This window comes from Prionailurus bengalensis, chromosome B3 (assembly GCF_016509475.1).
Source record: "Prionailurus bengalensis isolate Pbe53 chromosome B3, Fcat_Pben_1.1_paternal_pri, whole genome shotgun sequence".
NCBI classification, from domain to species: Eukaryota; Metazoa; Chordata; class Mammalia; order Carnivora; family Felidae; genus Prionailurus; species Prionailurus bengalensis.
Window position 1 is genome coordinate 66,313,371 of NC_057355.1, and position 26,953 is coordinate 66,340,323.

Sequence of the window (26,953 nt, forward strand, 5' to 3'; positions counted from 1 at the left end):
CCCTTGGAAGTACTTAAGACATAACAGATCAATATATTTGGAGAGAGACATGTCAAAATCAGTGTGTAATTTGTAGTAAATGATTGTGGACACTCATAGATGGTACTTAAGGATCTCTGCTGGTATTGATCATATATTGCTATTAGGGAAAATAATGTGTGCTCTTAAACTGGGTGTATTTATGTACAAATCATTTATATATATATGGTAAAATGAACAATATCAGTAAAATACATCAAGTATTAGTAAAATTAAGTTTTTCTCTTTTGAGATTAAAAAGTAGAGGCTCCGATATACTTATCATCTGGGATGAATGTGTCCCACTCATGAGTCTACTGGCTGGATCACGGACCATGAAGTGTGTCAGTAGCAAGGCTCTGCTGTCACTGATCAATCTTCCATCAATATACTTTTTGAGGGGAACGACCAATTCAGTTGCTGGTGTTTCTCCTTGAAACACACAGAGAACCCTCTACGGTCACAGATATGATCTACTAGTTTCTGTTGAATCAAGTTATTAATATTCTAGAGTTAATTTTCCTTCACATCCTTCCTGGCAGATTAAAAAAAAAAAGCAGAGTTTATTATAAGTCAAAAGAGACTTTCCTCTCCAGTATGACACTATGGAAAGATTTCATACAGTCTATCAGTGATTCAGTTGTACTCTCACTAATTCAGCTCATACTTTACCCTAGTTATAATTAATGTAGAGAAATTTAAGCTAATGCCTTTCAGAATGAGAATATTTTGTATTAAGAGATTAGTTGAAAGCAGAATATATACAAATTTTGCCCGTTGTTTACAAATGTACTCTAATAAATAGGATTAGCTTTTCTTAACAACTAAAGATATATAGAGGGCATTTTTACTGAATTCTAGTGTACTCTAAGTTGCTAAAGTTTGGTGAAAGGTGTTCGGGATGTTTGAGAGAGCAGCAGTCATTTGCTCGATGCACTGATATTCTAGTTACGGTTTGTTTTGTTTTGGTCTTGAAAAATTAGATTCTTCACCTCATAGCATTTGAATTATTCCTCTGTAACCTGATTGCCTGAATAGTTTCCACCAAATTGAAAATTTTCTTTGCCCGGGAGCTTTTGTCTAAGAGTCAGGTCATGCCAAGTCAGTCAAGCCAAGCCATGTCAAGTGCATGAAGAGAGGAAAAAGCAAACTGCCTTTGTAGGAGGCCAGGTCTATTCTTGGCTTTGTCTCCAATTAACATGTCACTTTACTGCGCTAGTATGGTTGTTTTCTTATCTATTGAATGGACACAGTGATTCCTGTTCTCCTACACATTTTTAGGAGGTGCCTTAGCTCCATAGGAAGTTGTATGGAAAGGACTATATAAGTAAAGACATTTTGCCATAGAAGTTGCTCATGTTTGAACTATTACTATGCAAATTAATCTCTCATTTTTAAAGCCCATTTTATCTACTGTTATTTATGTTTGTTTATTTTGGGGAGAGAGAGCGTGCACCCATGAGCATGTGGGGGGAGGGGCAGACAGAGGGGAAGAGAATCCCAAGCAGGCTCCATGCCATCAGTGCAGAACCCATTGTGGGTCTCAATCCCATGCACCATGAGATCCTAACCTGAGCCGAAATCAAGAGTTGGAAGCTTAACCGACTGAGCCACCCAGATGCTCCTATCTACTGCTATTTTTATCCTATTTTCAAATAAACCTTTCACAGTTAGTCTTAGATTTACAGGCAAGTTGTGAAGATAGCACTGAATTCCCATATACCCCACCATCCAGTTTAATCTTTTATCAACATTCAGGGTTAGAATTTCATCCATTTTTTTAGTCACTAAAAATAAAACTATATGCTCAAGGTCTAAAAAAACGAATGTGGAATACCCTACTTCCTTTTCTGTGATCTTAGCTTTCCCTCCCCTTGCAATGGAAAACAGTGTATTTGCTGTACATAGATATATCAGTCATATTTTTGACTTCAAATAAAAGTCTGACTCAACTGGCTTCAAAAGTAAAGGAAATTTGTTAGCTAACAGGAAGTGTGGAGGTAGGGCCGTTCTAAGACTGATTCAGGAATTCAGTGATGTCACCAGGGCTCGATTTTTTCCATTTTTCTGCCTCATCAGTCTCCGTGAGTTGGCGTGTCTGCAGTCTAGCACTGATCCTGGTTGCCAGATGGCTATAGTAGTTTGTGCATCTCAACCAGATATAACCACAACCAGTAGAAGAGGGAAGGTTTCTTCTTTTCTAATTCTTGATCAGCAAGGAAGACCTTTTCCCCAAACTCTTCGGCAGACTTTCTCTTCATCTTCTTTGGTTCAATTGCATCATATATCCATGACTACACCAGTCACTGGTCAGAGAACGGGGAGGGAGGGGATGCCATAAATGGCTTAGAGTAATCACGATGTGTCTCTTGGGGCTGAGACTAGGGTTCTCCTCTCCTGAGGAAGTATATGGCTATCTACAGGACAGTGGACACCGGAACAAAAGTAACATTGGGGTAGAAAGGACTTGTATGGTGGTGCTGGCATATGATTGTTGGGTAAGCAATTAACAAAGCCAACTACTTGCATAATCATGGTGACTGGAAGAAATTTAAATGATAAAATAACACTATGTGCTTATTATATACCAGGTATTATTCTAAGATAGAAAATCATTAAGTCGTTTTCTAACGTCCTTTAAGGTAACAAAGATTTGGGGATCCAGTATGGGTACGAGGGTCCTTTAAAATTTGCATAGCTGACCATTTTACAGATTCTGAGATACTATATGCACCCCCAAATATTTGTTGAGCTATGTTGAATATTTCGTGTAGATCTATGAAGCAAGATCTATTTTTGCTTCTTTTTGCTTGAATGTGATTTACTCTTCTAAATTTTGACTTTTAACAATATATACATACTTCAAGTAGAGTTAGTATTGTTAAGATACTTAATATTTTGTAGTTAGTAAGTTGAATCAGGAAGAAGCTTAACTTACTAACTTTCAGAATGTTACCAACATTTGGAGAACAAGCTCATTTCAAATTATTATCTGTTTTAAAAATTATTTGTTTTAAAATTTTTTTAATCTTTATTGATTTTTGAGAGAGAGCGAGCGAGCACATGAGTGGGGGAGGGGCAGAGAGAGAGGGAGACACAGAATCCAAAGCAGGCTCCTGGCTCTGAGCTGTCAACGCAGAACCTGACGCAGGGCTCGAACTCGAGAACTGTGAGATCATGACCTGAGCTGAAGTTGGACACTTAACCAACAGAGCCACCCAGGCACCCCTGTTTTGTTGTTTATTGAGGTGTAATTTGCAAAGAGCAAAAGACCAAAAGATTCTCTTTTTAGGTGTACAGTTCTACGAATTTGACAAATTCATACTGTGTACAACCACCACAATTAATGCAAGGAATATTTCCAACATCCTAGAAAGCTTTCTCATGCCCCCTTTAGTAGCCAATTTCCTCCCCTCTACCCTAATCACCCCAGCAATATTACTGATTTCTGTCCCTAGAGTTTTGCCTTTCCCAGAATATTATATAAATGGAGTCATAGAGTATACCATCTTTTAGATCTGGCTTCTTTCACTTAACAGAATTCTCTCCAGATTTATCCATGTTGTGGTGTGCATCTGTAGTGGGATCCTTTTTATTGGTGAGTAGTATTCCACTGGATGGACGTACCACTGTTTGTTTATCCATTTCTAAGCTGTTGACATTTGGTTTGTTACTAGATTTTGGCAATTATGAATTACATTGCTACAAATGATCGTAAAGAGGTTTCTGTGAAAACACAGGTCTTCATTTCTCTTGGGTAAATGTCTAGGAGTAGAATTGCTGAGTTATGTGGTATGCACTTAATTTTTCAAGAAATTGCCAAATTATTCAGCCAAAGGCTATAACGTTTTGCACTCCCACCAGCAACGTAGGAGGGTTTCAATTACTGCACATCATCCCTCTATATTTAGTGATGTCAATTTTTTGGAGCTATTCTATTAGGTGTATAGTGGTGTTTCGTATGATTTTCATTTGTGTTTTCCTAATGAGTGTGGCCAAATATCCCTTCATGTGCTTTTACAGCACATCTCTTCATCAGTTAAATCACTGCTCAAATCTTTTCCCGATTATTTTTTTAAATAAATAGCTTAATAAACAAACTTATTTGAGAGATAGAGAGACAGAGCGCGAGAGCGCATGCGCACACAAGTGCAAGTGGAGGGGCAGAGAGAGACAGAGAGAGAGAATCCTAAGCAAACTCTGCAATGCCTGCACAGAGCCTTATAGGGGGCTTGAACATACAAACCTCGAGATCATGACCTGAACCAAAACCAAGAGTTGGACCCTTAACAAATTGAACCACCCAGGTGCCCCCTTTTCCGAATTTTTTATTGAATTCTTTGTTTTCTTAGTATTGACTTTTCAGAGTTTTCAAATATTGTGGATACAAGTTCTTGTCAGATAGGATTAGAAAGTATCTTATTCTAGTCTGTAGCTTACGATTTCATTTTCTTAACCCTGTCTTCAGAAGATAAATGTATTTTTAAGATTCAAATTTTTCTATTCAAATGTTGTAGGTCTACGGAAAATAAAACCAATTTTTTCTTTTGAAAACCCAAGAGTATGATAATTTTCACAATAGATTTTTCCCTGATATCCTGAAGAAAATGTGAAGCAACAATATAAGACTTTCTAAAATACTAAAATTATGAGCTATTTTATTCCTAAAATTTCTAATTATTTATCTTTGTCCTGTAGGTTTTCAGCATGATTATTATGTGTAATAGAAAATTAAGCTGTAGAACAATGTTCATGAATTTTTCTATTTTATGATTTTTTTTTACTGCACGGAATTATATATTTTTTTATTTTTTTTTTAAATTTACATCCAAATTAGTTAACATATAGTGCAACAATGATTTCAAGAGTAGATTCCTTAGTGCCCCTTACCCATTTAGCCCATCCCCCCTCCCACACCCCCTCCAGTAACTGTTTGCTCTCCATATTTATGCGTCTCTTAAAAATATGGAAGCTTCATGAATTTGCACATCATCCTTGCACGGTGGCCATGCTAATCTTCTCTGCATTGTTCCAATTTTAGTATATGTGCTACCAAAGCGAGCATGTTCATGAACTTTTTCTTCTGGCTCATCATAACACCATTATGTCAGATGACTCCCCCCTCCGCCACAAATTACCAATTACTGGAATAATGTCCTATTAATTAAATGCAATACTAAGCCAATGCTCTTGTTATACAACTTTGGAGATTTGGTCTACCTGTTGAGATAGGCTAGCCCCCAAATCTCAGTGACTGAACATGAGTGTTTATTTCTGGCTCTTCTTGAGTGGTGGTGGTTGTGTGTGGGTGGGTTGCTGCACTTAGTCTCTCAGAGCCCTTGACGGTGGAGCCTCAACCTCTGGAACTTTGGTTGGGTTGGACAGCCGCATAAAAGGGGGAATGGAGCATCCTTCTGGGCTTTTCACTGACAGCTCATCCGCTCACCTTTCCTCAGCCAGGATTGGTAGCATTGCCCTGTGAAATCGTGAGGAGGCTGGAAAGTGTAGTCTGCTGTGCATTCGAGAAGTGAAGGAGAATCCAATAGGGGTGAGCACTAATAATATTTATCCCATATTCTAAAAGAGCATAAAAGATAAATTATAACTATGTTATTTAAATTAGACCTTTTGAGACCATTTTATTACTTACTGGCTGGGAAACTGGGATGAGTTACTTAACCTCTGTGAGCCTCAATGACCCCATTTGGAGAAGGGGTAATAGTGATGGTTAACATTTATTGTGTGTATACTAGGAGCCAGGTCCTGTTAGAAGTACTCAACATATAGGACACGCTTTAATCTTTGCAACTCATAGGCAGCAAGAACGTATCGTCCTTGCTATAGATAAGGCAGTCGGGGCCGAGAAGCCTGAGTAACTTGTTGACCCAGATGGTTTGTGAGAGTTGGTTCTAGGATTGGACGCCAGGCATCTGGCCCCAGCACTGCTGGGCCTTGTGACTAGGCCCCATTTCTTCTTTTGTAGTCATCATACTTGTTTGAATTAGGTGCCTGTTAAGTGCCCAGCATACTAGGTGCAGTGCTGGCCATTGTAACAGTTTAGATGTGGTGGCAAAGATAGAAAGGGAAATTTAGCTAATGTATTCATTTGAATATTTCAGTAAAAACGGTGGTTTGGTGGGGTTGGGGAGCGGAGGAGGTAGTGGGAGGGGTCATCCCCAAATGAGTATATATCTGGCTAAGAGTTTCTATCCACAGTTCTGTAAGGAGGTCCTTTGTTTTCTACAACTCATTTTCCACTCTGATCTCAATATTAATAGTGATGTTCATGGAGGCGTCAGTTCTAGCCTGGACACTGGACAGGTATTCACAGAGGTCTACAATATGGTCTTTGGTGGAGGTGCTGCCTAATAAATTTCTGTCCCCTCTCTGAGCAGAAGTAGCTTCTATCCTGGCCCTCTTAGAGTTCTATGCAGCTTAGGGCTCAGTGTTTCTGGGTATGACTTCAGCAATCAGTAACTTTGTTAGACATTTTGACCAAGTTTCTCTGGCAGCACATATAAGAAATCACCCAGAACCCTATGCTAAGAATTCGAAAGATACCCTTGTCAGTTAGGGATAGTTTGGGATCAAGTAACAGAACACCTAAAAGGTGATGGTTGAAATAAGAAGAGTCCAGCAGTGCCGACCTGGGCTCAGTAGCTCCTTTCCTTCTGGCTCTGGTAGTTTGTCTTTTCCTTATGGTCACAAGATGGCTACTGTAGCTCCACCCATCGCATCCTTACATCAAAGGCAAAAGGATGGCAGAAGAGGGGGTTTGCTTCTATCAGGGGAGAAAAATTTCCTCTTAAACTTCACCATAGGTGTTTCCTTGCTGCTCACTGGCTGCAGTGGTTCTGCGTGCTCATGACTGGACCAGTCCACCTGCACTGTGATAAAGCATCTTCCTCCAATTCTTGGTCAAGATTGTACTGTTAGGAAGGATAAATGTGTGTGTGTGTATGTGTTTGTGTGTGTGTGTACACAATTTTGTTTGCCACATATGCTTTCTTACCCCATAAACTCTTTCCTATAGGCATCCAGGAACAGGTCACTCCCTTTATGAATTTTTATCCTGAAGGCCTGTTAGCCTCTCTGGAACTGACCTCAGGCCCCCCCCCCCCCCCCGAGGGTGGCAATATTGACTCCCTCTCTAGATGGGGGGAGGGCAGATCAGGCTGTCTCTGGTCAGACTCCAATTTCAGCATACGGGGAGTTAATGGTTTCCAAAGCAGTTAAGATGCCCTTCCTCATCACATCTCCAGCTATATCAACAAAATGCTTCTGTGCCAGTTAGAATAAATGAACCCACTATGTTGGGGACTCTGTAATTTGACTCCACTGAGCTGCAAACTCAGATCCTCTTTAGGTAGAGATTAGATCAAGCATTTCAGGACAGTTTGTATCAGGCCTCATGGTTTTAATGAGATATGACACCAGGTTGAGTCTGATGCATATTCAGTTGAATATTTCAAATTTAGTTAATGAAAACATCTGGACTATCTTTAGATCATACAGGCTGCCATGCTAAAAGGGGCTCATTATAAAGTCATCATAAGAGCGGTTTATTTTGTTCTGTTGAACTTTCACTATGAGCAAAAGGGATAGTTTTTCGATTCTCCCTTTCAGAATTTCTGCAACACATGGGAAAGACCAGGGGCTAGGGGGGTTCCACGAAACTTGCCATGTCTACTGTCAGATTCCTTTTAGTTGTTCTTACTCCATAGTGGGGGCTGGGGTGTGGAGGGAGCAGAATGGGGAGCCTACCGACGCCAAGTTTGATATGGTGTTCTGTCAGGTACTACTAACTACAAAAAGACAATCTAAGGGTGTCGATCACAGGTCAGTCTGTGGTGTCTGTTGCCCAGTTTCATTTTCAGGATTAGGTACACATACATCTTAGTATTTACTTTGTTTTTCAGCTTTCTGAAAACAAATAGTATAGAGAGAAATCCTTCTCTTTAGAAAAAAACATTTTGCCAAGTTTTCTTTATTGTTACAAAAAAAAAAAAAAAGCAACTTTGGGTACCTAGCTAAGTTATTAAGCATCTGACTTCGGCTCAGGCCATGATCTCATGGTTCATGAGTTCGAGTCCCACTTTGGGTGAACATGGGACCCACCTCTTTCTCTTTGTCTCTCTCTCTCTCCCCGCCCCCCCAACCCCTTCCACTCCCCCTAGCTCACTTGTGCCCTCTCAAAAAAAAAAAAAAAAAAAAAGCAATAAGCAACTTCTACAAGGAGCATAGTTCAATTAGTTAACTCCTCTGTTACTGGGCATAAAAGCACTTACCTAACCTGGCCAGGGGTATAGCAAAGAGTGGTTAATTGTTTGCCAAATGCTGTCAAGCTCCCAGGTGAGAGCCACGCTTTCCATGCCCAGCATTACTGTTGCAGTATTTCCCTGCCCCCAAAGAGAATCTGCTCCAGAATCTGCCTCCAATGTGTAGGGTTACTGGCCTGTGTTTTGAGAGGGGAGCATCAGAAGTTGCTGAATTTTTAAAGAACTGTTCAGCTTGCCTGTGATCTAATAAGGTTTATTTAAATTTTTTTTTTAACGTTTATTTATTTTTGAGACAGATTGTGAGCCGGGGTGGGGCAGAGAGAGAGGGAGACAGAATGCGAAGCAGGCTCCATGCTGAGGTGCTAGCACAGAGACCGACACGTGGTTGGAACCCAGGAATCGTGAGATCACGACCTGAGCCTAAGTCAGACAGACACTTAACCGATTGAGCCACCCAGGCGCCCCAGATGAGGTTTATTTTTAAAGGCGGGGGTGCTGGCAAAAATCATGTCTTTTCAAAAGCCCTAAATAGTGTCGCAAACATCAGTCAGAAGAATAAGGGCACAAACTAGTAATTTCCCCAAATTCCTTTTGCTTTGCCTTTTTTGTTTGTTTCTTTAAAGATCAAATTCGAACAATGTTTTATGCTTTCTTTCAATGAATTAACAGTGGCCCGGAGAAAGTATTTCAATCCTGTTCAAGACCCTTTTTCTATGTAACAAACCCACGCACCTTTCAGGGCTTAGCAGGTGCGCGGTGGACTTGGGCCGTCAGTCAGACGGGTATGTGCCAGCCGCGTTCTGTGCTGCCCTGCTGCCCAAGTTGTATTTATGGCAGAGGCTATGGTCACTATTGAAACCAACATGGGCTCGCTGCCTCTGAGCTACTCCTCCAGAGCAAAAGAATGGTAAACTAGACATCTGTCTGTGAAAACAATCAACTGAGCATATGCCCACAGTCAAAGGAGGGTCTTGTTCCGCCAGTCTCTTAACTTTTGGAAAAATGGCTTTTTCTTAATGAGTTTTCAAAAAGCAGTCATAAGCCAAGCTATCCACATTATACTGATTTCTAAATTAGCACAGAAAATGCACATTTTTAATGGTGTAGGTCATTATTAAATGGATCCTTCTATGATAGTAGTAATATTAATTATATAATGTATAATAGAATTATAATATATGATACTAGTTTTATTAGAGCTATGATTTATGGTGCATTAAGTACTAATCTTGTTTAATCCTCATAGTCCTAGGTGGTAGGTATTATTTCAGTTGGGCAAATGAAGAAACTGAAGGTTTTGGAGAGTTTGCTTTCCTGTAAGTGGATAAGCAGGGATTCCAGTCTGTTGTCAAAGCCTGTGTGAGTCACCAGGCTCTACTGGGTCCAGGTCGAGATTACATGCTAACCATTTTTGGTGATGATCAGAAAAGTTCATGAATTGTTATTGGCTTAAATATTATCCTTACACGAAAAGAAGATGGTACACCTAACATCTGTGGACTGTTTTCAATGGAAGGAAAATCCAGTGAACACATAAATTGGCCAGGGACTAAAGAAGTCTTAAAAATGTTTCCAAATTCATTTTTAGTGGCACATTCTTAAACTAAGTGGCGATGTATAGAAACTGACTGCCAGCAAACAGTAAGAATTTTAGGTTACTAAAGTCAAAGTAAAATTAGGGCAGGAGGGCAGGGCAAAAACAGCTCAGGTTCCGAACGCTCATTTGAAAACATACAGCAACCCTTTACTTTGTAAATAATAAACCTAAGGTATTGGAAATTCCTTCCAGAATAGATTATTAACCCTGTGGTGGAAAGGACAGTGGACAGGAGACTAGGAGCTACAGATTCTGGTCCTGCCCCTAATTAGTTAGCTATGTGACCTTGGACAAGTCACTTGTCCTCCTGCACAATGAAACCTCTGGTCCCTTCAATTCTCAAATTCTGAGTCTAGGAGTCAAACTCGTCTCCTCTTTGCTAATGGCTCGATTTTACTTTCTGCACACCTCTTAGGACATCGTCAGGGAGCAGAGGGGAAACGCAATTCCATTTTCACATGAGTTTCTTTGCTAAATCCACGCCCCCATTCTGCTGTTTTTAACCCGTCATGGCAAAAACACTTTCAAGGATGGGAGGGGAGCAAGGAAGATGAAAATAATTTGCCAAAAGACTGAGTTTTACATTTACATGCGAAGCATTCATGCACACTTTGCAGTCTCTTTCATTCTTCTGTTTTTCGATTATCCCGTTATGTTGATTACCTTTTTCATTTATTGCAAAACGCTTCTTAAAAAATATTAATTTTGAAAATCAAGATGCGTATTTCTATTCAAATTAACAAACAAAGTATTTTTCGGCTTTTACCTACTAATCTGTCACGTGCAATGGTCATTATTTAAGCTGCTAGAATAAACTGACACAATTAAAAGGTTTTAGGAAAATCATTTATGGCTTAATGGTAAGTATATTAACCGAAGGTACATTACTGGGTAAAGCATACCCATCTCCTTTATCCTGGAAAGTATGTTAACATTTCTTTTGGGGAGCATGTTTTAAAACAAATATTACAAATACACAATCACTACCTTATAGAAATACATTGTACTATGTAGTAAATTGATACCCAGATGATATAAAGACCATGAAAGAGAAGGCAGGCACATTCTGCAGCTGACCTTGAAACCCCCACCTGGTTTTACTGAAAGCAAAAGAGAACACCCAAGGAGCATGTAAAACTACCTAATAGAATATATCCTCAAATCTGAAGATCCTTATGCAGACCAAATGCATAGGGACCCTGCGTTTTTCATCAGTAACGTCACTTAACTTTCACACCTTACTGAAACAACTATCCATGGCCTTCTGTTTATCTTGAGTTTTTAAGTCATTTTTCTATTGACATATTTAGCTTATATAAATTACTGAACAGACTTGAGCCACGGATAGTTCACTTGGTGTCATAGACCCAGTGGAAAGGAATACTGCTTGTTTTACTGCTCAGACTGATGAGCAAGATTATGAGTTCTTTTCCAAATGCTTTGAATTTATTTATACTTGCACTAAATATGAATGGCCTAGGGCAGATATTGGAAATATGTGGCATTTATGTGATCACTACCCACTTCAAAAGCTAGTGCGCATAACTGATCATACCCTTATTTCCTGATGAGCTGAACTAGGTCTCAGAACCCTTCTTAGCAAACACAGCCAGCATAAACAGTGAACTAGTTGCTGTCCAGATTCTAGAATTAAAATAGCTTATTAAAAGCCTCAAAGGTTTCTTTCCTAATTACACTGTGACTGACTTTTCTGAACATTTCAAGCCTTTTTCATTTTGATAAGGAATGATTTTTTTTTTTAAGAAGGACCTTTTATTGGGTCTGTTAAAATTCCCCACAGTACTGAAACACTTTTAAATATACATTAGAGACTCAATAAATATTTGTGTTTTGAATAGCCTAAATGCTAGAAATAGATGACAGTTATCACATAGAAACAGAGGAATATCACAGAGATAACTGAGTGTCTGTTCTCTCCAGATATTCATGGAAGGAACCGTGCACCAGTTTTTGGCCCTAACACATTAAGTCCTGGGAAACTGGCAAAGAAATGTGAAGTTCCAATTCCTTTCATATTTTAAGTTTCCAAAATATGAGGAAATGTGTCAAATGCCTATGGCTTTCAAATGATAATATACTCTGACTTAATGACTAAGAGCAATGCCCACTGAGCAGTTCACGGACAGTGTCTCTTCCAAGTCAGATCCTGTTGGCAAATGACCAAAGAGCCCTTCTTTCCTGATCCAGTCAGCCACTCCTATGGCCCGGAAGCACTTTGCCCATGAACTCATTATAAAAGTGAGCAGTTAGAAGTACCATTTGCAGTTAATCTAAGAATTCCACTGAATATCCAAAAATTTGTGTTGGAAACACATTGGCACTTTGACTTGATTTCAGCGGAAACTTTTTTTTTAATTAAATTTTTTCAACGTTTTTGAGAGAGAGAGCAAGAGCAGGAGGGGCAAAGAGAAAGAGAAGGAGAGAGAAGGAGAGAGAGAGAGAGAGAGACAGAGGAAGACAGAGAGGGAGGGAGGGAGGGAGAGAGAGAGGCAGAGACACAGAATCCGAAGCAGGCTCCAGGCTGAGTTGTCAGCCCAGAGCCAGATGCAGGGCTCAAACCCACAGAACGCGAGATCATGACCTGAGCTGAAGTTGGATGCTTAACCAACTGAGCCACCCAGGCACCCCCAAAGGAAACTGTTTCTTAAATCTTGAATAGAAATGTAAAGATAAAAATGCCTTAAGCCTAATTTTTTAAAAAGAAAGAATTTTAAGTGTTCTAGTTTCTTTACCAATATATTGGAAAAGCACCACACTAAGGCCAACTTGAAAGTAAACACAATGAAATCACATGAACTCCCCTTAAAACTAGTATGCATTCTAGAGTACTCTGGTTGATGGGAGTTTCCAAATACTTTATTCATACTTAAAATTTTTTCAATTATTTTTTTGAATGTTTATTTTTTTATTTAAAAAAAAATTTTTTTTTTCAACGTTTATTTATTTTTGCGACAGAGAGAGACAGAGCATGAACGGGGGAGGGGCAGAGAGAGAGGGAGACACAGAATGGGAAACAGGCTCCAGGCTCTGAGCCATCAGCCCAGAGCCTGACCCGGGGCTCGAACTCTTGGACCGCGAGATCGTGACCTGGCTGAAGTCGGACGCTTAACCGACTGCGCCACCCAGGCGCCCCTTGAATGTTTATTTTTGACAGAGAGCACGTGTGAGCATGAGCAGAGTATGGGCAGAGCGACAGGGGGACAGAGGATCTGAAGTGGGCTCTGTGTTGACAGCAGACAGCCTGATGCAGTGTTTGAACACACGAAACCCAAGATCACGGCCTGAGCCAAAGTCTGATGCTCAACCGCCTGAGCCACCTAGGTGCCCCAGTCATTAATACTTTAACACTTACATATATAATGCTTTTCTCTGATTCCAGTAAACAGTTTTCAGCTGAAGACGACAGTTAAAAGCTTCCATTTTTTCAACTCAAGTGAATGAGAACATACTTAGTGTATGTGTAGTCATTCATTTGTTCATTCAATATATATTGAGCACCTCTCTGTGCCAGGAACTCTGTTACCTGCTGGAGGCTAGTGCAAAAACAAGACAGATACAGTTTCTACTCTATGGAGCTTATAGTCTATTTGGAAATCTCACCATTAAGTAACTACAGGAAGAAGTCAGTCAACAATTGAGACAAAAGGTGCCTCCATCTCTCAGTTTACCTACAAAACTGTGGCTTCCTGTAGAGGTGGTTTAGATTATGTAAAGTTTGATTTGCTGTGTATGAGAAATTTCCATTAAAACCTAAAAATACATAAAGTCTACTAGAAACACACTAAATAGTTCTTTCTGAATGTATCTGTTGAATGAACATAAAAATGACAAAGGATTTTTCTTTTTTTAAAGAAAAAAGTGCTACTTATTCTGGAAATACCTTTAACCAAGGCAGTTTTCAGGGGAATTCATGACCGCTTTGGGTTAATGGTCATTGGCTTCATGTTCAGCCCTCAATTAAACTCTGAACTTCAATTGTTATTACTTAATTGACTTGGTTATATTTCATGTCGGCATCTCACAATGACCTTCCTTTTAAAAAATAAAAATTACGTTCGCGTAGCACCATGGGTCTTTGGCTGAGGCTGACATTGTTGCAGGCCCACACTGTTTTATATATGGTTGAGCCTCAAATTTGCTTAGGTTTGCTATCACTAGGGTACCTCCCATCATCCTTGCCTTTGAACTGAGACAGCTCTAGATAAATCCAAGTGATGAGGGAAAAGGAATGAAAAACAAAACCCATCGGTTGCCATGATTAAGATGCAAAATAAATCCATAGATAGACACTTGATTCCAAGCACAGGGAGTTAGTCTTAATACCTTCACTATCACAATATTACATGATGCGTATTTTAAAATGGTACTGTATCTTTTCCTTACAAGTGACTCCAAATGTTTAGTTGTTCCAGTTAACCAGATGAAATCTTCAATCTCCTTTATTTACACACAAAACAGTAAGATCAAGTTGGATTTATTTAACTAATGAGATCGATTTTTAACAAGTAGGTATGATGCCAAGCTCTATGCTGTACTAACTGAAATGAATTAAGGCATCAAATGAGCATTTCCCCTCCCGCTGTATTGTGGAAAAGTTTTAAAAGTCTTTTTGAAGTACTTTGATCAAGCTTTGAAATCATTTTAGTGGATTACTATTGTATGAAAACTATAATTTATTGTGCTTGACCTAAGCAGCTCTTTGTCTCACAGCCATATTCAAAACAATAGCAGGAAAGTGAAAACCACAAGGGGAACCCAAGCTGTTCTGGTTATTATTTCATAATTCCATCTTCCTTATTTAATCTTTGGAATCCAGGCATGTTCTTAATAAAAGATCACGTTTACCTTATATGGGAAGGTTCGTTTGGGGCAATACAATCAGAGAGTCCAAACTTTGTCATTGTCACCCTTCCTTTACCTAAGAGTGACCTTACAGACACATTCAGAGAAGTGCTTCGCTATAAATGGAGACATTGCAGGCAGACTCGTCATTGTTTGCCTTTTGGTTTCCTCTCTCGTTAAGCTAACTTTGCTCCTTTACCCTCACCAAGAATGTCCCGGGGCACCTGGATGGCTCAGTCAGTTAAGCGCCTGACTCCTGATTTGGGCTCATGTCATGATCTCACGGTTTGTGGGTTTGAGCTTGGGATTTTGTCTCCCCCTCTCTCTCTGCCCTTCCCTTGCTTGCTATCTCGCTCTCAAAATAACAAAAATAAAAACTTAGTTGGGGGGGCGGAACACAATGTCCCAATTGTGGGATTTTCTCCTCCTATCCCTGCCACAAAGTATTTCTACTCTGAGAAGACTTGCTCCCAGCAGATCACATGGAAAATGGCCAGCCACTCCCAAAGATGAACAAGCTAGGAGCGTTTCTCCAGTGAAATCATACAGGTATTTTCCCATTTCTTTAAGTTTCATCCACAGACAGAATACCATTACCACCACTCAGGCCGAAAGTAGCTGTAAACCTCACAGGTTCTTTCAGCTCCGTTTGCCACATGTCCTGACAGCCTAAACCTCACATCCTGTTTGACCCTGTAAAATCTTATCTGAGAAGTTTTAGGAGTCTTCAAAGGTGTACCAGCTACCTGCTAACCCCCACCCCGAAGACCTCTGCATCAGGAGTTAGATGAAATGCATTTTGGTCTGGGGATGGTTTTCTGGAGAGAAAAAAAGGGTGAGAAAATGTAGTGAGAAAGCACAGAATACATGTCCACATGGAAGGAACCTGGCAAAGGTTAGTGAAGGGGAAAAAGGAGAGGGAGGAGGTGGGTGAAAAGAAGCAGCCTGTGAAGACACTAAGCATTTAAATCAGTTGAAACGCTAGGTCTGTAGTGCGTTGCATGTTAAAAAGAGCAGACACCTAAGGTATCTCGGTTCCACAGGGGCCAAGCAACAGCACGTGGAGCTCTCAGTGAGAGGCGAGTGGATGAACTGTACACTTGGGTGCTGTGTGCTAATTAGCGTGGCCCACCAGGGACCATTTAAGTGAACGACCTCATCCAGGGCTCTAAGCAATCCCCTCCCGGCCTGAGTTAATGCACCCCCCAAAGACTAACCATTTATCATCTTTTCCAGGATGGAACCAAGCCTTGCTGCTAATGATCAGGTACATACACCTATGGTTAGAAGAAAATTGTTTCCCCTGGAGATCCAGCTTTCTGCTTTGGACCCCGAAGCTTTTCCCTTTAGGAGTGTTGAGAAGAGTTGACATACACCTCACTAGAAGGCAGATGAAAGAAAAAAAATCTCACTTTTTTGGGGGGGGGGCGGTAAGGGTAGAAAGGAGCCTATGAAGTCACCTTAAGTTATCCGTGCTAGATCAGCTTTGCACTGAGCGGATCCCTTGCCACACTTCACATGGGGTCTTTGTGACAGCAGACGCCTGGCAAGTCTCTAACCACCGGAGAGAACATCGTTTCGTTTTACATTGTCCGCACACTCCTGCTTTTTTCTGCGTTGGCATGATTCATTATTGCAGTTTGCAGAATGCTCCATAAAACAAGATTTGGCTTTAATGTTAACCTTCTAATGACGACGACAACAACAAAAAGCATCCTGTCTACTTTCCAGGGCCGTTTTTATTGTCTTAACTAAAAAAAACAAACAAGTAAACAACACACACCGGTTTAACACAGATAAAGATTTCTACCATAAAAGGAAAAAGAATAAGGAGGCTTGGAGTTTCCAATTTGGGAACACTACTCTTGTCTCCCTATACCCTTCCAGCTGAAGAGTGGTAGACAGAATGACATTCGTTTCAGGTGGGAAAAAACTTAGTTTTGAAACTTGAGAACTTTATCATCCTATGTATGGCTTACTGGTCTTGTTCCCATGTTGAAGGGCCACATTTTAAGACCTTGTTCATCAACAGGAGGTGGTGCCGTTGCCAGAGAATACCAGTACCTTCTTATAACACATTATGTCAGGGTACCAGGTATAAGCAGGAATATGAAATGCAAGCACCTCTTCTATTTTTTTTAAATTTATTTGTGCGCCCTCATCATAAATTTGTTTAATGCAAAACCAACAAATCCTTGACAAGGGTTTAACAGGCTTTTCAACATCTGTGCAGATGAAATGTAATTCGTTCCTAAAGAAGAAAAAAGCAGTTTAGAGCATGCCACGAAACCTGTTTCTTAACAGTGTTAAAGTGTGTGCATGTGTGTGCACACGTGTGCAAAGACAACAGTAGTTTCAGATGATTCTATTTCACTCCCAAAACCTGCGTGATAATTTTACGCTGACACACAAGTCTGCCACAGAGACCTCCTTCCCATTTCATTTTCCTCCTCCTCTTTTGTGGAATGCAACCCACTACAGAGTTAAAATCCACACGTCTGGGCCGGACGTGTTTGTGTCTTTCAAAAGGAAATGCAGCTGGCAGACTTATTTGCAAACCTCCTTAGGTACAAAATTAACAGGGCGCAAATGGTGGATTTTGTCTTTTGAAAGAAGCAAGCCATGGATATAACTTAGAGGTGGTTGCAGAAGTTCTATTTTTGTTAGTATTTCCCAATTTCATCTGTTCATTATAAAAGATATAATAGATTTTCAACATGGGGACAAGTCTTTTATAAGTACATTTTCAGGTATAGATAAGTTAACCTCCCAAAAGATAGGTTTATAATCAATTTATTGATGTTTTGCTTTAAATCGAAACTTGGTTAGCCGTGTAAAAACTGAGTAGATAAAAGCAAACAAATACAAAATCCCTTTTATTTTGCTTATTTGGAAACTCTCTAGGCTTATTTCTGGTACACTTAATTCGTTCAAAGCTGAACATTTCTAATGCCTAAATTATCTGATTGTTATGTAATTATTATGTCATATAAAATGCAGATACAAAGCCATGCACAGAATGTGCTTTTAAAAAATTGTACGCATAAAAATACTGACTACCATTCATACTGACAAGTAGCCGTGTCTAAAAATAAACTTTTGCCCAGGCTGGCACCATGCTTCAATGGTCTCCCTTTTGCCCCCAGTCCAAAGGAGTGTGGTTTCCAGACACAATGTAACCAATACTTTTACATGAGATAAATGGAAAATCTTTGGTGTTCAAATAAGTATCATAAAGAGGAAATTCTCGAGTCCATTTTTTCAGTGTGGCTCAATGCCAGGGAAGTCAGGAAACTGTAAAGACTGGACAAAACAAGCAGAGGCTACCATCGAGGTCTACTGGAGCCTGGCAGGTGAGAGCAGAAATCTAGTTTCAGCCTCCATGTCTTCCAATTTGCTATGATTGTGCTAGATTATTCCATGATGGTAATTTAACACTGGGGACCTGTGAGAGTATGTGAAGACATGGGGTGGGGGGGGAGGGAGAAAGAATGAATAGAGGCTTAGAAAAAAAATAAGGGGGTGGTTCGGGAACTGGGAGGAGAATTGAAAAATCACACCTTTCAAGTCTCCACATTTCTTCTTTTGTTCAGTATGAGCAGAAACCATCCGGAAGGAAGAAAGATTATGACTATCTATAAACTAACTGTTTGACAGAGACAGAAATGCTGATAATGAGTGGGTTGTGTCTGTAGTTCTTGGCTGTTCACATCAGCAAGGGATGAAGGAAAACAGAAACTCTTGATATGTTTGTCTAAAGAGGTAGTGGCGTGGCCACGGGCAGCCCGAGTTCAGCTCAAGTTCAGGGCAGATGGTGCCAGGAGTTTACATTGCAGGAAAGTAAAATTGCTTCCGGATTCACCTTTTCCTCCCGGCTTCTCTTCCAGGACCATCGGGGTCAAGCTAGGCTATGGCATAAGGTGACAATGTCCGTGGGGAAACAGGCTTTGAGCAGGATGCCCCTTTCCCGGTTACAGTCCAGTTCCTGGATAAAGCCGTACCAATAGATGACTAAGCCCGGCCCAAATCTGCAAAAACATGAGAAAATAACATGGGTGTTGGATCAACAGAATTCTCGAGAATGGTCATCTCTGAAGCATTGCGATGATGATTAAGGGGCAGCATTTCACCAAGTTTTTGTTTTGGTTGCTACGATTGTGGCTGAGGGCGGAACTTCTAGCAAGCAGCGGGCTTACTTTAATACAAGTACTACTACAATCTCAGAGTTATTACCTTTCAAGGAACCTGAAGTATTGCATATACATGCGCGACCCTCATCACTTTTCAGTAATGTGTTCTCAACTTGGGTTGACGTGAGTAACTGAGGAAGGATAAAACTAGACTCTTAACAGCGACGAGTTACTGTTGGGGAGCACCACACTTGGGATTCTATCTCCTAATGTTACCTTATCTCCTAACCTATTTTCAACCAAGGGGAAAACAAAAGGAATAATGTAAAAGTAGAATAGGTCAAGGTCCTCTTCTGACTAGAATGCTCTATGCACATACCAATGGGGCCAGAGGTCCCTTTGGTCATCTCCTCTCTCAACTCCTCAAAAAGCAAACAAAAATCCAGATGACCACTGGGATCCCTCAGAGAGACCTTATCCCCGACCCTTCGTGTCTGTGTACAGTCTCTAAATATGAGCACGGTGTGAAATTTGGTCATAGGTTCTTATCATGAAGATGATAGATCATGTCATGTAGACCATGAAGAAGTGTAGACAGATGCTGGCTTAAATCCTCAATCTTTCTAAGTTGTGCCTCCAAATTATCTCCAATTTTTGTTAGTTGCAGACTCAGGAAGTAACCCTGTAGAAGACTTTACCCATCAGGAAGTTGAGACCTTTAGGCTGGGTTCATAAAGATGTAATCACGATCAATCACTGTGCACACAGACATGTTTTGCCCATCAGTTTCACCTTTTTTTTTTTTTTTTCTACCGAGAGTACTTAATTAAAGGGCAGCACTACTTTTGGTGTCATGTTGCAGGAATTTTACAGTGAAATCATAAATTATGAATGTTGGGTTAGTAAAAGGATGTCTAAAAACAGAACTGCTTTCTGTATTCTGACATTACAGCAGGCTGAGCCACGTTAGGCCAAAAAGCTTTTTTCCTTCCATGATTTATTATACGCTGTAGTGTACTTGCCAAAACTAATAGTCCAAGATGGGCTGCAAGATACTATATGCACAGGAACAAGTTCAGTTGGGTGTCACAGAACGGTAGCAAAGTTGTATGCAAGATTAATTGAACCTTTTGGGCAGAATGGCAACCCATCCACTGATGAGCAGCTCCAGAGGACATAGGAGCTGTGTACAGTGGGGCGGCCTTAGAGCACTAGACTCGATGGTATTTACCTGCCATTGGGGGCAGGCTTCAGAGAAGCCTGGTGAGACCTTACTTCCAGTTAACTGGGGGTTTCTTCGCAACTTGTAGTAACAATTGTTTGCAACTGGAACATAGACCATTTGGTATCTCTATCTTACAAAAAGCTCTGGTTACTATCAAAAGTATCAAATTTCCTATCAGTGAAGCAGCCCTGGGTCACAGGGCTCTACAGACCTAACACTGAGCTCAACACATTCCTCCGCTGTCTTATGCAGCCATTCAGGAGACCATGATGTTCTTTAGAAAGGCACTAATATTTTTACAAAGGGAGGAAAAAAAAATGTGATCTAACCAGTCATGGAAAAGAACAAAAGAATATATGGAGGTCATAAACAACAAGCTCAGTGTTTTAAAGATTTAATAAAACAAAAACACCTACCACCAAGCACTGAGAGAGCAAGAGCAGCCTACACTTTCCCTGAACAGCTAAATCATACGCCAAAGGACACGAAGCATGACAGCTCTTTACGAAAATGGCATTTTCCGGGCAGAAAAGCCAGGCTGGGGAACACCTCAATGCCCAAGAAAATGGACTTGTTTCTCTTTTGAGGCAACAGAGGAAATCTGCAACTGGAAAAGGTTTTCCAAGACTGAATCTGAACATTTCGCTGTAATGGCTCACTACTAGGACTCCCTGAAGGTAGGATCACTGATCTAGAAGTTCCTTTCAGAATATGTGAATAGTGACACTTCAGAGTAGTCTGCTGTCTGAGTCTTTGTTTCTTAGCTTTTGGATGGAATTATGTTAACTTAGGCACTATTAGCCCTCTCATGTGGCTCAAAAGTTCTGATAATGTGTGCTTAATTAAAAACAAAGCAACACAACTTCTCTTTGTAAGTGGCAATTGGCAGGTAAAGGCCATCCAGTTACGTGTTCTTTGAATGAAAAAGTAGGAACTTATTGGGTGACAAATTTGGACACTGAATGACAGAGCACAATTTGGCCTTGTTCCCGATACCTACTTTAGTGTATTTCTTTCTCCAATAATTCAGGATCCAGAGATTATCAAATGCTGGCAAGATCACCTTCTAGTAACCTATCTGTTTATGAAGAGGCTGAACACATTAAGCAACTTTATAGAGTCAATCTTCCTTGGTTATCTGAACCAACAGAAGGGAACATTTTGGTCGATAATTTGAAAAACCAAGCAATCCAAGTCTAGCATTTCCAATCCAAGGTGTAAACCGGGGAGAAAACAGGACCTAGGACATTTTTTATGTAGGTCAAGTACATGCTCGTGGGTTGAATGATTTCATTTCTTTGATGCCTGTTCCCATTTATTGTGGCACTACTAGACAAGAATGAGATCACTGCAAAGGCAAACATAACCTTTGTGACCAATAAAAATCAAAGAGACTGTTAATGGCATTTAAAAGAAAACAGTCTCTGGGTCTGAGGGAATGTGCACAGCAGAGGGCTGGTCTGCTACTGCGATGGCAGCCCTCCCCACCAGCCGGAGGAGACACTCTGGAATGGGGTGTATATGGATATCTGAGTTGACTCCGTAAACACATTTCAAGGTGGACTCTAATTTTCAGTTTACTATACTCATGGTCCAGTAACAAGATCAAAGACTCCATCCAAATGGATTTTAAAAACTCTCGTGGAGCAGAGACAGAGAACTCAAGTGACTTTTACACAAGTAATTTTGTTTGCAAGTAAAATACCGCCACACTCGCAAAAACAACAAATACCTCCTGACACAAATGGGAGGTCAAAGTCCCAGGACAGACCTCGGGAGTACGTACGAAAGATGAAGTTCCTCATAAGTAACAACCTTACAAATCCATTTGAAATGCATTTCTCTGGTTCCCTTTCATTGTAGAGTATTTAGAGAAATTCAACAAGAGACTGTGGAGTGAAAGCTGGGGACCCTTTGGTGGTTTTTGTGCATAGGTGTCTCCCAGGCATTATCTATTTCGCCACTTGTCTCTGCTATATGGTGACCCTGCGGAGGGAAAAAGACCCTATTTTCTTTATCCGTGTGTTCTCCAGGCCTAGCACGGTTCCCTGGTGTCTGACAGCCCTGCTCAAGGACACGGTGGAGAACACCAAGTTCATAATAGGATCAGATAGCTTTGTGCCAGTCGCCCAACCAATGGCAGTTTCCAGAGAGGCATGCTGGCAGGACTCAGCTGCCACCATGGCTTGGTGTTTTTATTAGTAACCAAGATGAGCACATAGATGGTCTATTTTGGGATCATGGGGAGGATAGTAACAGTAACAACGTTAATTATCACTTTCAGAGCACTTGCTATGTGCTATTCTAAGCGCTTTCCACAGATCTACCCATTTAATTCTCAGGGCAACTTGATGAGGCAGGTGCAGTTAATGTCCCCATTCTGCAAATGGAGAAACTAAGGCACTGAGCAATTAGCTAGTTTGCTGAAGGTCTCCTAGCTAAAAAGTGGGGGAACCTGTTTTGGAGCCCAAGGCAGTCTGGTTGCACAGTCTGTGACTGTCTCACTATGAGGTAGTGATCTAACTGGATGTCACCCTGTATGATAGACTTTAACCAGAAAAAGAGAGGAAATGTCCTTTGTACTGGTTAGACCATGCCTAGAGCGTTTTGCAGGGTTGGTGTCATGTTTTAAGAGGAGTATCTCTGGTCTGGAATTGCTCCAGAGGAGAACTCTACGATACCTGAGGAACTGTTAGAATAACCGAGTATTTGTGATGTAGAAATAAGCATGTAGGGTGAGATAACATGCTCATTCACTAGCCTCTGATTTTTAGAGCACTCCTGGGAAGAAGTGATGAGATTCATGCTGTAGCTCTTGAGCACAGACTTAGGGCCAATGTCTGAGATTTACCAAGAATTGTATATTGATTCAACCTGAATAAAAAGTTTCCTACAGATGTAGCTTTTGACAACACGGAGTGAGCTGCCTTACAAATGGGTGACAGTTCTGTGACTGGATCTACTAAATTGAAGCTGAGCTTCTATCTATTGAAAAAAATAAATAGAACCAACACATGAGTTTCTTAATACAAAATCCTGAATACTCAGCATCTTTTGGGAAATTAGTTGATCTGGCAACAATCAGCTGGAGCTAAGTAACAGTTGCCCCCTTTTGACAAGACCTGTTTCAGGTTTGCTGCAGTCCTCCCCATTCTGTTAGTCCCTGATGTTAAGGCTCCACATCAGGTGCCATTTAGCATCGTGCTTGTTCTGTAGACTTTAATTGTAGAGATACATTTTTCCATACTCCTATCAAATTTGGGAAAGCCAAAGATAACCTCATGTTTCAAGAAAGAATTGGAAGGGGGCATCTGGGTGGCTCCATCGGTTGAGTGTCCGACTTCAGCTCAGGTCATGATGTCGGTGTTCATGAGTTCAAACCCCACATTAGGCTCCGTGCTGACAGCGTGGAGGGTGGAGCCTGCTTCAGATTCTGTGTGTGTCTCTCTCTGCCCCTCCCTGACTCACAGTCCACTTCTCTAACATTAAAAATAATTTTTTTAAGGAATGTTAGAAGCCCATTTCTTATGTCCTGCCTACTCTGCTCATTTTGTTGTCCGCTTGTCCCCATGGACATTTGAGTTCTTGACCTCAGCCCAGAGATGTCACTCAGAGGTTCTCCAACTTGGGCCAGAAACTCTGGAGATTGTAATAGACCTGTTATGCACCTTGAGCACTATCCTCAGACAGAAAAAACAAACAGGTCTTATTTTTTAAATGCACATAAAATATTTCATTCATATGTGGAACTTGAGAAAGTCAACAGAAGACCATAGGGAAAAGGAAGGGGAAAAATATAGTTTCAAATAGAGAGGGAGGCAAACCATAGGAGATTCTTAAATACAGAGAACAAACTGAGGGTTGATGGGGGGAGGCCGAGGTGGGAGGGGAATATTGGTGACAGGCATTAAGGTGGGAGGGGAATATTGGTGACAGGCACTTGTTGGGATGAACACTGGAAGTTGTATGTAAGCTATGAATCATGGGAATCTACGCCCAAAGACAAGAACATACTGTAGACACTGTATGTTAGCTAACTTGACAATTTATATTTGCAACCAACAATTTTAAAAAAATGCACAAAAAATAGAGTTCACAGCTTTCAGTCATTATGTATTGTCTAAGTAGATGGAATCTAGAACCACAGCTATAATCACGTGAAGGATAGAAATAACTGTTTTAAGTATTTTCAAATTTGGCAAGATTGGGGGACACTGTTTTAATAGGTTATAATTTCTATAGGTGGATATGTTACATACAGGTAAAAAGCATATAAAAGGGGAGTCTATTAAATGGGTAATTCTAAGGCATATTAAACTTGTCTGAAAATACTAAGCATGTTAAAGATGTCTGAAAATACAAAGATGTTTGTAAGTAACCTGTCCATGCACATAAGGTTCCTCTTCACAGTAAAAAGTGAGCTAGAAGGAATGTCATTTACGGATTGCATTGGGTCCCATTTAGAACTCACTCAACAGAGGGCAGTCTCTATCTGTAGGAAGAGAGGCACCCAAAAGAAGCATCAAACCTAATGTGGCAACAACAGGAATGAAAAAAGACCCACAGGAGGGGTAGTGCTGGAGTTCTGAGCTGTAGCTAAGAGATGCAGAAAGGTATTGTGGTCAGCCAACATCTAAGGTGACCTCAGTGATTCATGCCTCTGGGGATCATGCCCTTGTGTAATCCCCTCCCCCTTGAATGTTGGCTGGAACTAGGGATTTGCCTCTAAAAAAAACAATATAGCAAAAGTGGTAAGAATTCACTTGTGATTAGGTTACAAGAGACTGACTTCCATCTTTGCTACAAGACACTCTCTTGCCTTCTCAACTTGCATACTTTGATGAAACCAACCATTTGGGAGAGGCCCATGTAGCAGGGAATTGAGGGTGGCCTGTGGCCAAGAGTCTGAGAGGAACGGACAACAGCTCCTGAGGAGCCGAATCCTGCCAACAACCACTGAGCGAGTTTGGGAGTGTACCTTTGGGCAAACCTTCAGCTGAGACCACACTCCCTGGGCCAATGTCTTGAATACAGCCTGTGAGAGACAGGGAAGAAGAAAACCCAGCTAAACTACGCCCATATTCTTCAATCACAGGGAGAGTGAGGTAACAAATGTATGTTATTGTAACTCCTTTAGTTTGGGGGTAGTTTGCTATACAGCAATACACACACACACACCGGACTAGTCAAATACCCTTCTTCACATATGCAGTATGGAAAGTCCTGGTGGCTTTTTATACTAGTTACACTTTAACCCAGAATCTACAGCAGAAGGCGTTACTGAATGAGATTATAAGTAGCAGCTCTTCATCAAGACTGGTCAGTTTTTTTAAAATGTTAGAGAGAGAGAAAGAGAGAGAGAGAGAGAGAGGGCGAGCGAGCACATGAGCACAAGGTGGGGAGGGGCAGAGAGAGAAGAAGAGAGTGAATCTCAAGCAGACTCCATGCTGTCAGCAGGCACTCCAAGGCTAGTAACTTATCAAGCAGATCTGCACTTTTATACTAATGGAACTTCTTGGCTCCTAACTTAGACTATACCAATACCTCTGCCTGCTATTTATCTAGGACCCTGGGGTTACCCAAGGATGTATAGAAATCATATATAAAATGAAGAATTCTGGACATTTTCTCCAGTGCTGTGTTTTTTTCCCCTTGAGTTAGAGAGAGAGAGAGAGAGAGAGAGAGAGAGAGAGAGAGAGAGAGAGACACACACACACACAAAAATGTGTGTGAGCTGGGGAGGGGAAGACAGGGAGAGGGTGAGAGAGAATCTTAAGCAGGCTCCATGCTGTCAGCCCAGAGACCAATGAGGAGCTCGATCTCACCAACTCCAAGATCATGACCTGACCCTAAATCAAGAGTCGGGCGCTTAATGGACTGAACCACCAGGCGCCCACCAGCGCATGGTTTTGGTGATGGTTGGTTATTGGGCTTCTGAAGCTGCAAACATGAGGGACAGAGATAGGGTGTGAGAGGCTGGTTACAGGTGGGGTACTTGCCAGTCAAGGTGAGTGACTGCTGACAACTAGAGAAGAGACATTTAAAAACCTCCAATTGTGGCAATCTAATGCTGTTTGGTGCTGGGGTCAATAGACTTTGTTAGTTACGGGTGCTGAGGACAGTCCAGGATAAATCAGTGGTTAGGTTTTGTTACATTAAGAGCAGGGCAATCTGTAATAGATTTTTAAAAGACTACCACCAAGAATGTTTTACAAATGGTAGTTCAGTGAGTGAATTCCTAGTTTTCCTGAAGAATTTAGCTATTCTCAGTCACCTAGGATGGCCGAGTACAGATGTTGGACAGAACATGAGTTACAAATCATGTCTTTTGCTGCACGGTTTTCTCTGTGAGAAACTCAGAGATATGGACAGAAGATTTGGGCCCACATTCAGGAAGGACTTGCTTACTCTTTCTTAGCTATGAAAAAAAATACACCCCCTTTCCTTTCCATATCCTTACACTATTGTTTATAAAGCAGGCATTTCTTGGATGGTATCTTGTAGAGAAAAGGGAAGAAGATTAAGTGTCTATTGTCAGACCTCGCTTCTTCAGAGAGTGCTGAAATCAAAGGTAGATGCAGAAATTCAGAGACACCTAGATACCGTTTTGCTTAAGTTGGCTCCAATAAGTAACTCCCTGGTTGGTTTCCTGAAGCCTTTGTAGCTTCTAGGTCTCTACAGATTCGAGAGAGCCCTTGGCCAGACATTACGTCTATAAAGGTATTGTCTAAATACATATATAAAGGGGCTCCTGTCTGGCTCAGTAGGTAGAGCATGCAACACCTGATGTCAGAGTTTTAAGTACGAGCCCCACACTGGGTGTAGAAATTACTTAAAAATC

General features: G+C 40.8%; 1 protein-coding gene and 1 non-coding gene across 4 annotated transcripts in view; both read right to left on the reverse strand.

The window, feature by feature from the left end:
* The window catches only part of CDIN1 (CDAN1 interacting nuclease 1), a 274,464-nt gene that overhangs the window by 42,897 nt on the left and 204,614 nt on the right, over positions 1-26,953 (reverse strand). For 2 of the 3 annotated variants that reach the window (XM_043555711.1, XM_043555709.1), the window contains one exon: positions 16,479-18,785. The exons of the other annotated variant lie outside the window; for it this stretch is intronic. In XM_043555711.1, coding sequence (XP_043411646.1) covers positions 18,769-18,785 — 17 coding nt within the window. In that variant the 3' untranslated portion in view covers positions 16,479-18,768. Of the gene's footprint in view, positions 1-16,478; positions 18,786-26,953 lie in introns of those variants that run through there. 3 annotated transcript variants of the gene reach the window in all.
* On the reverse strand, positions 4,977-5,083 carry LOC122469697. The gene has a single exon (XR_006293592.1). It is a non-coding gene; the product is annotated as a U6 spliceosomal RNA (small nuclear RNA).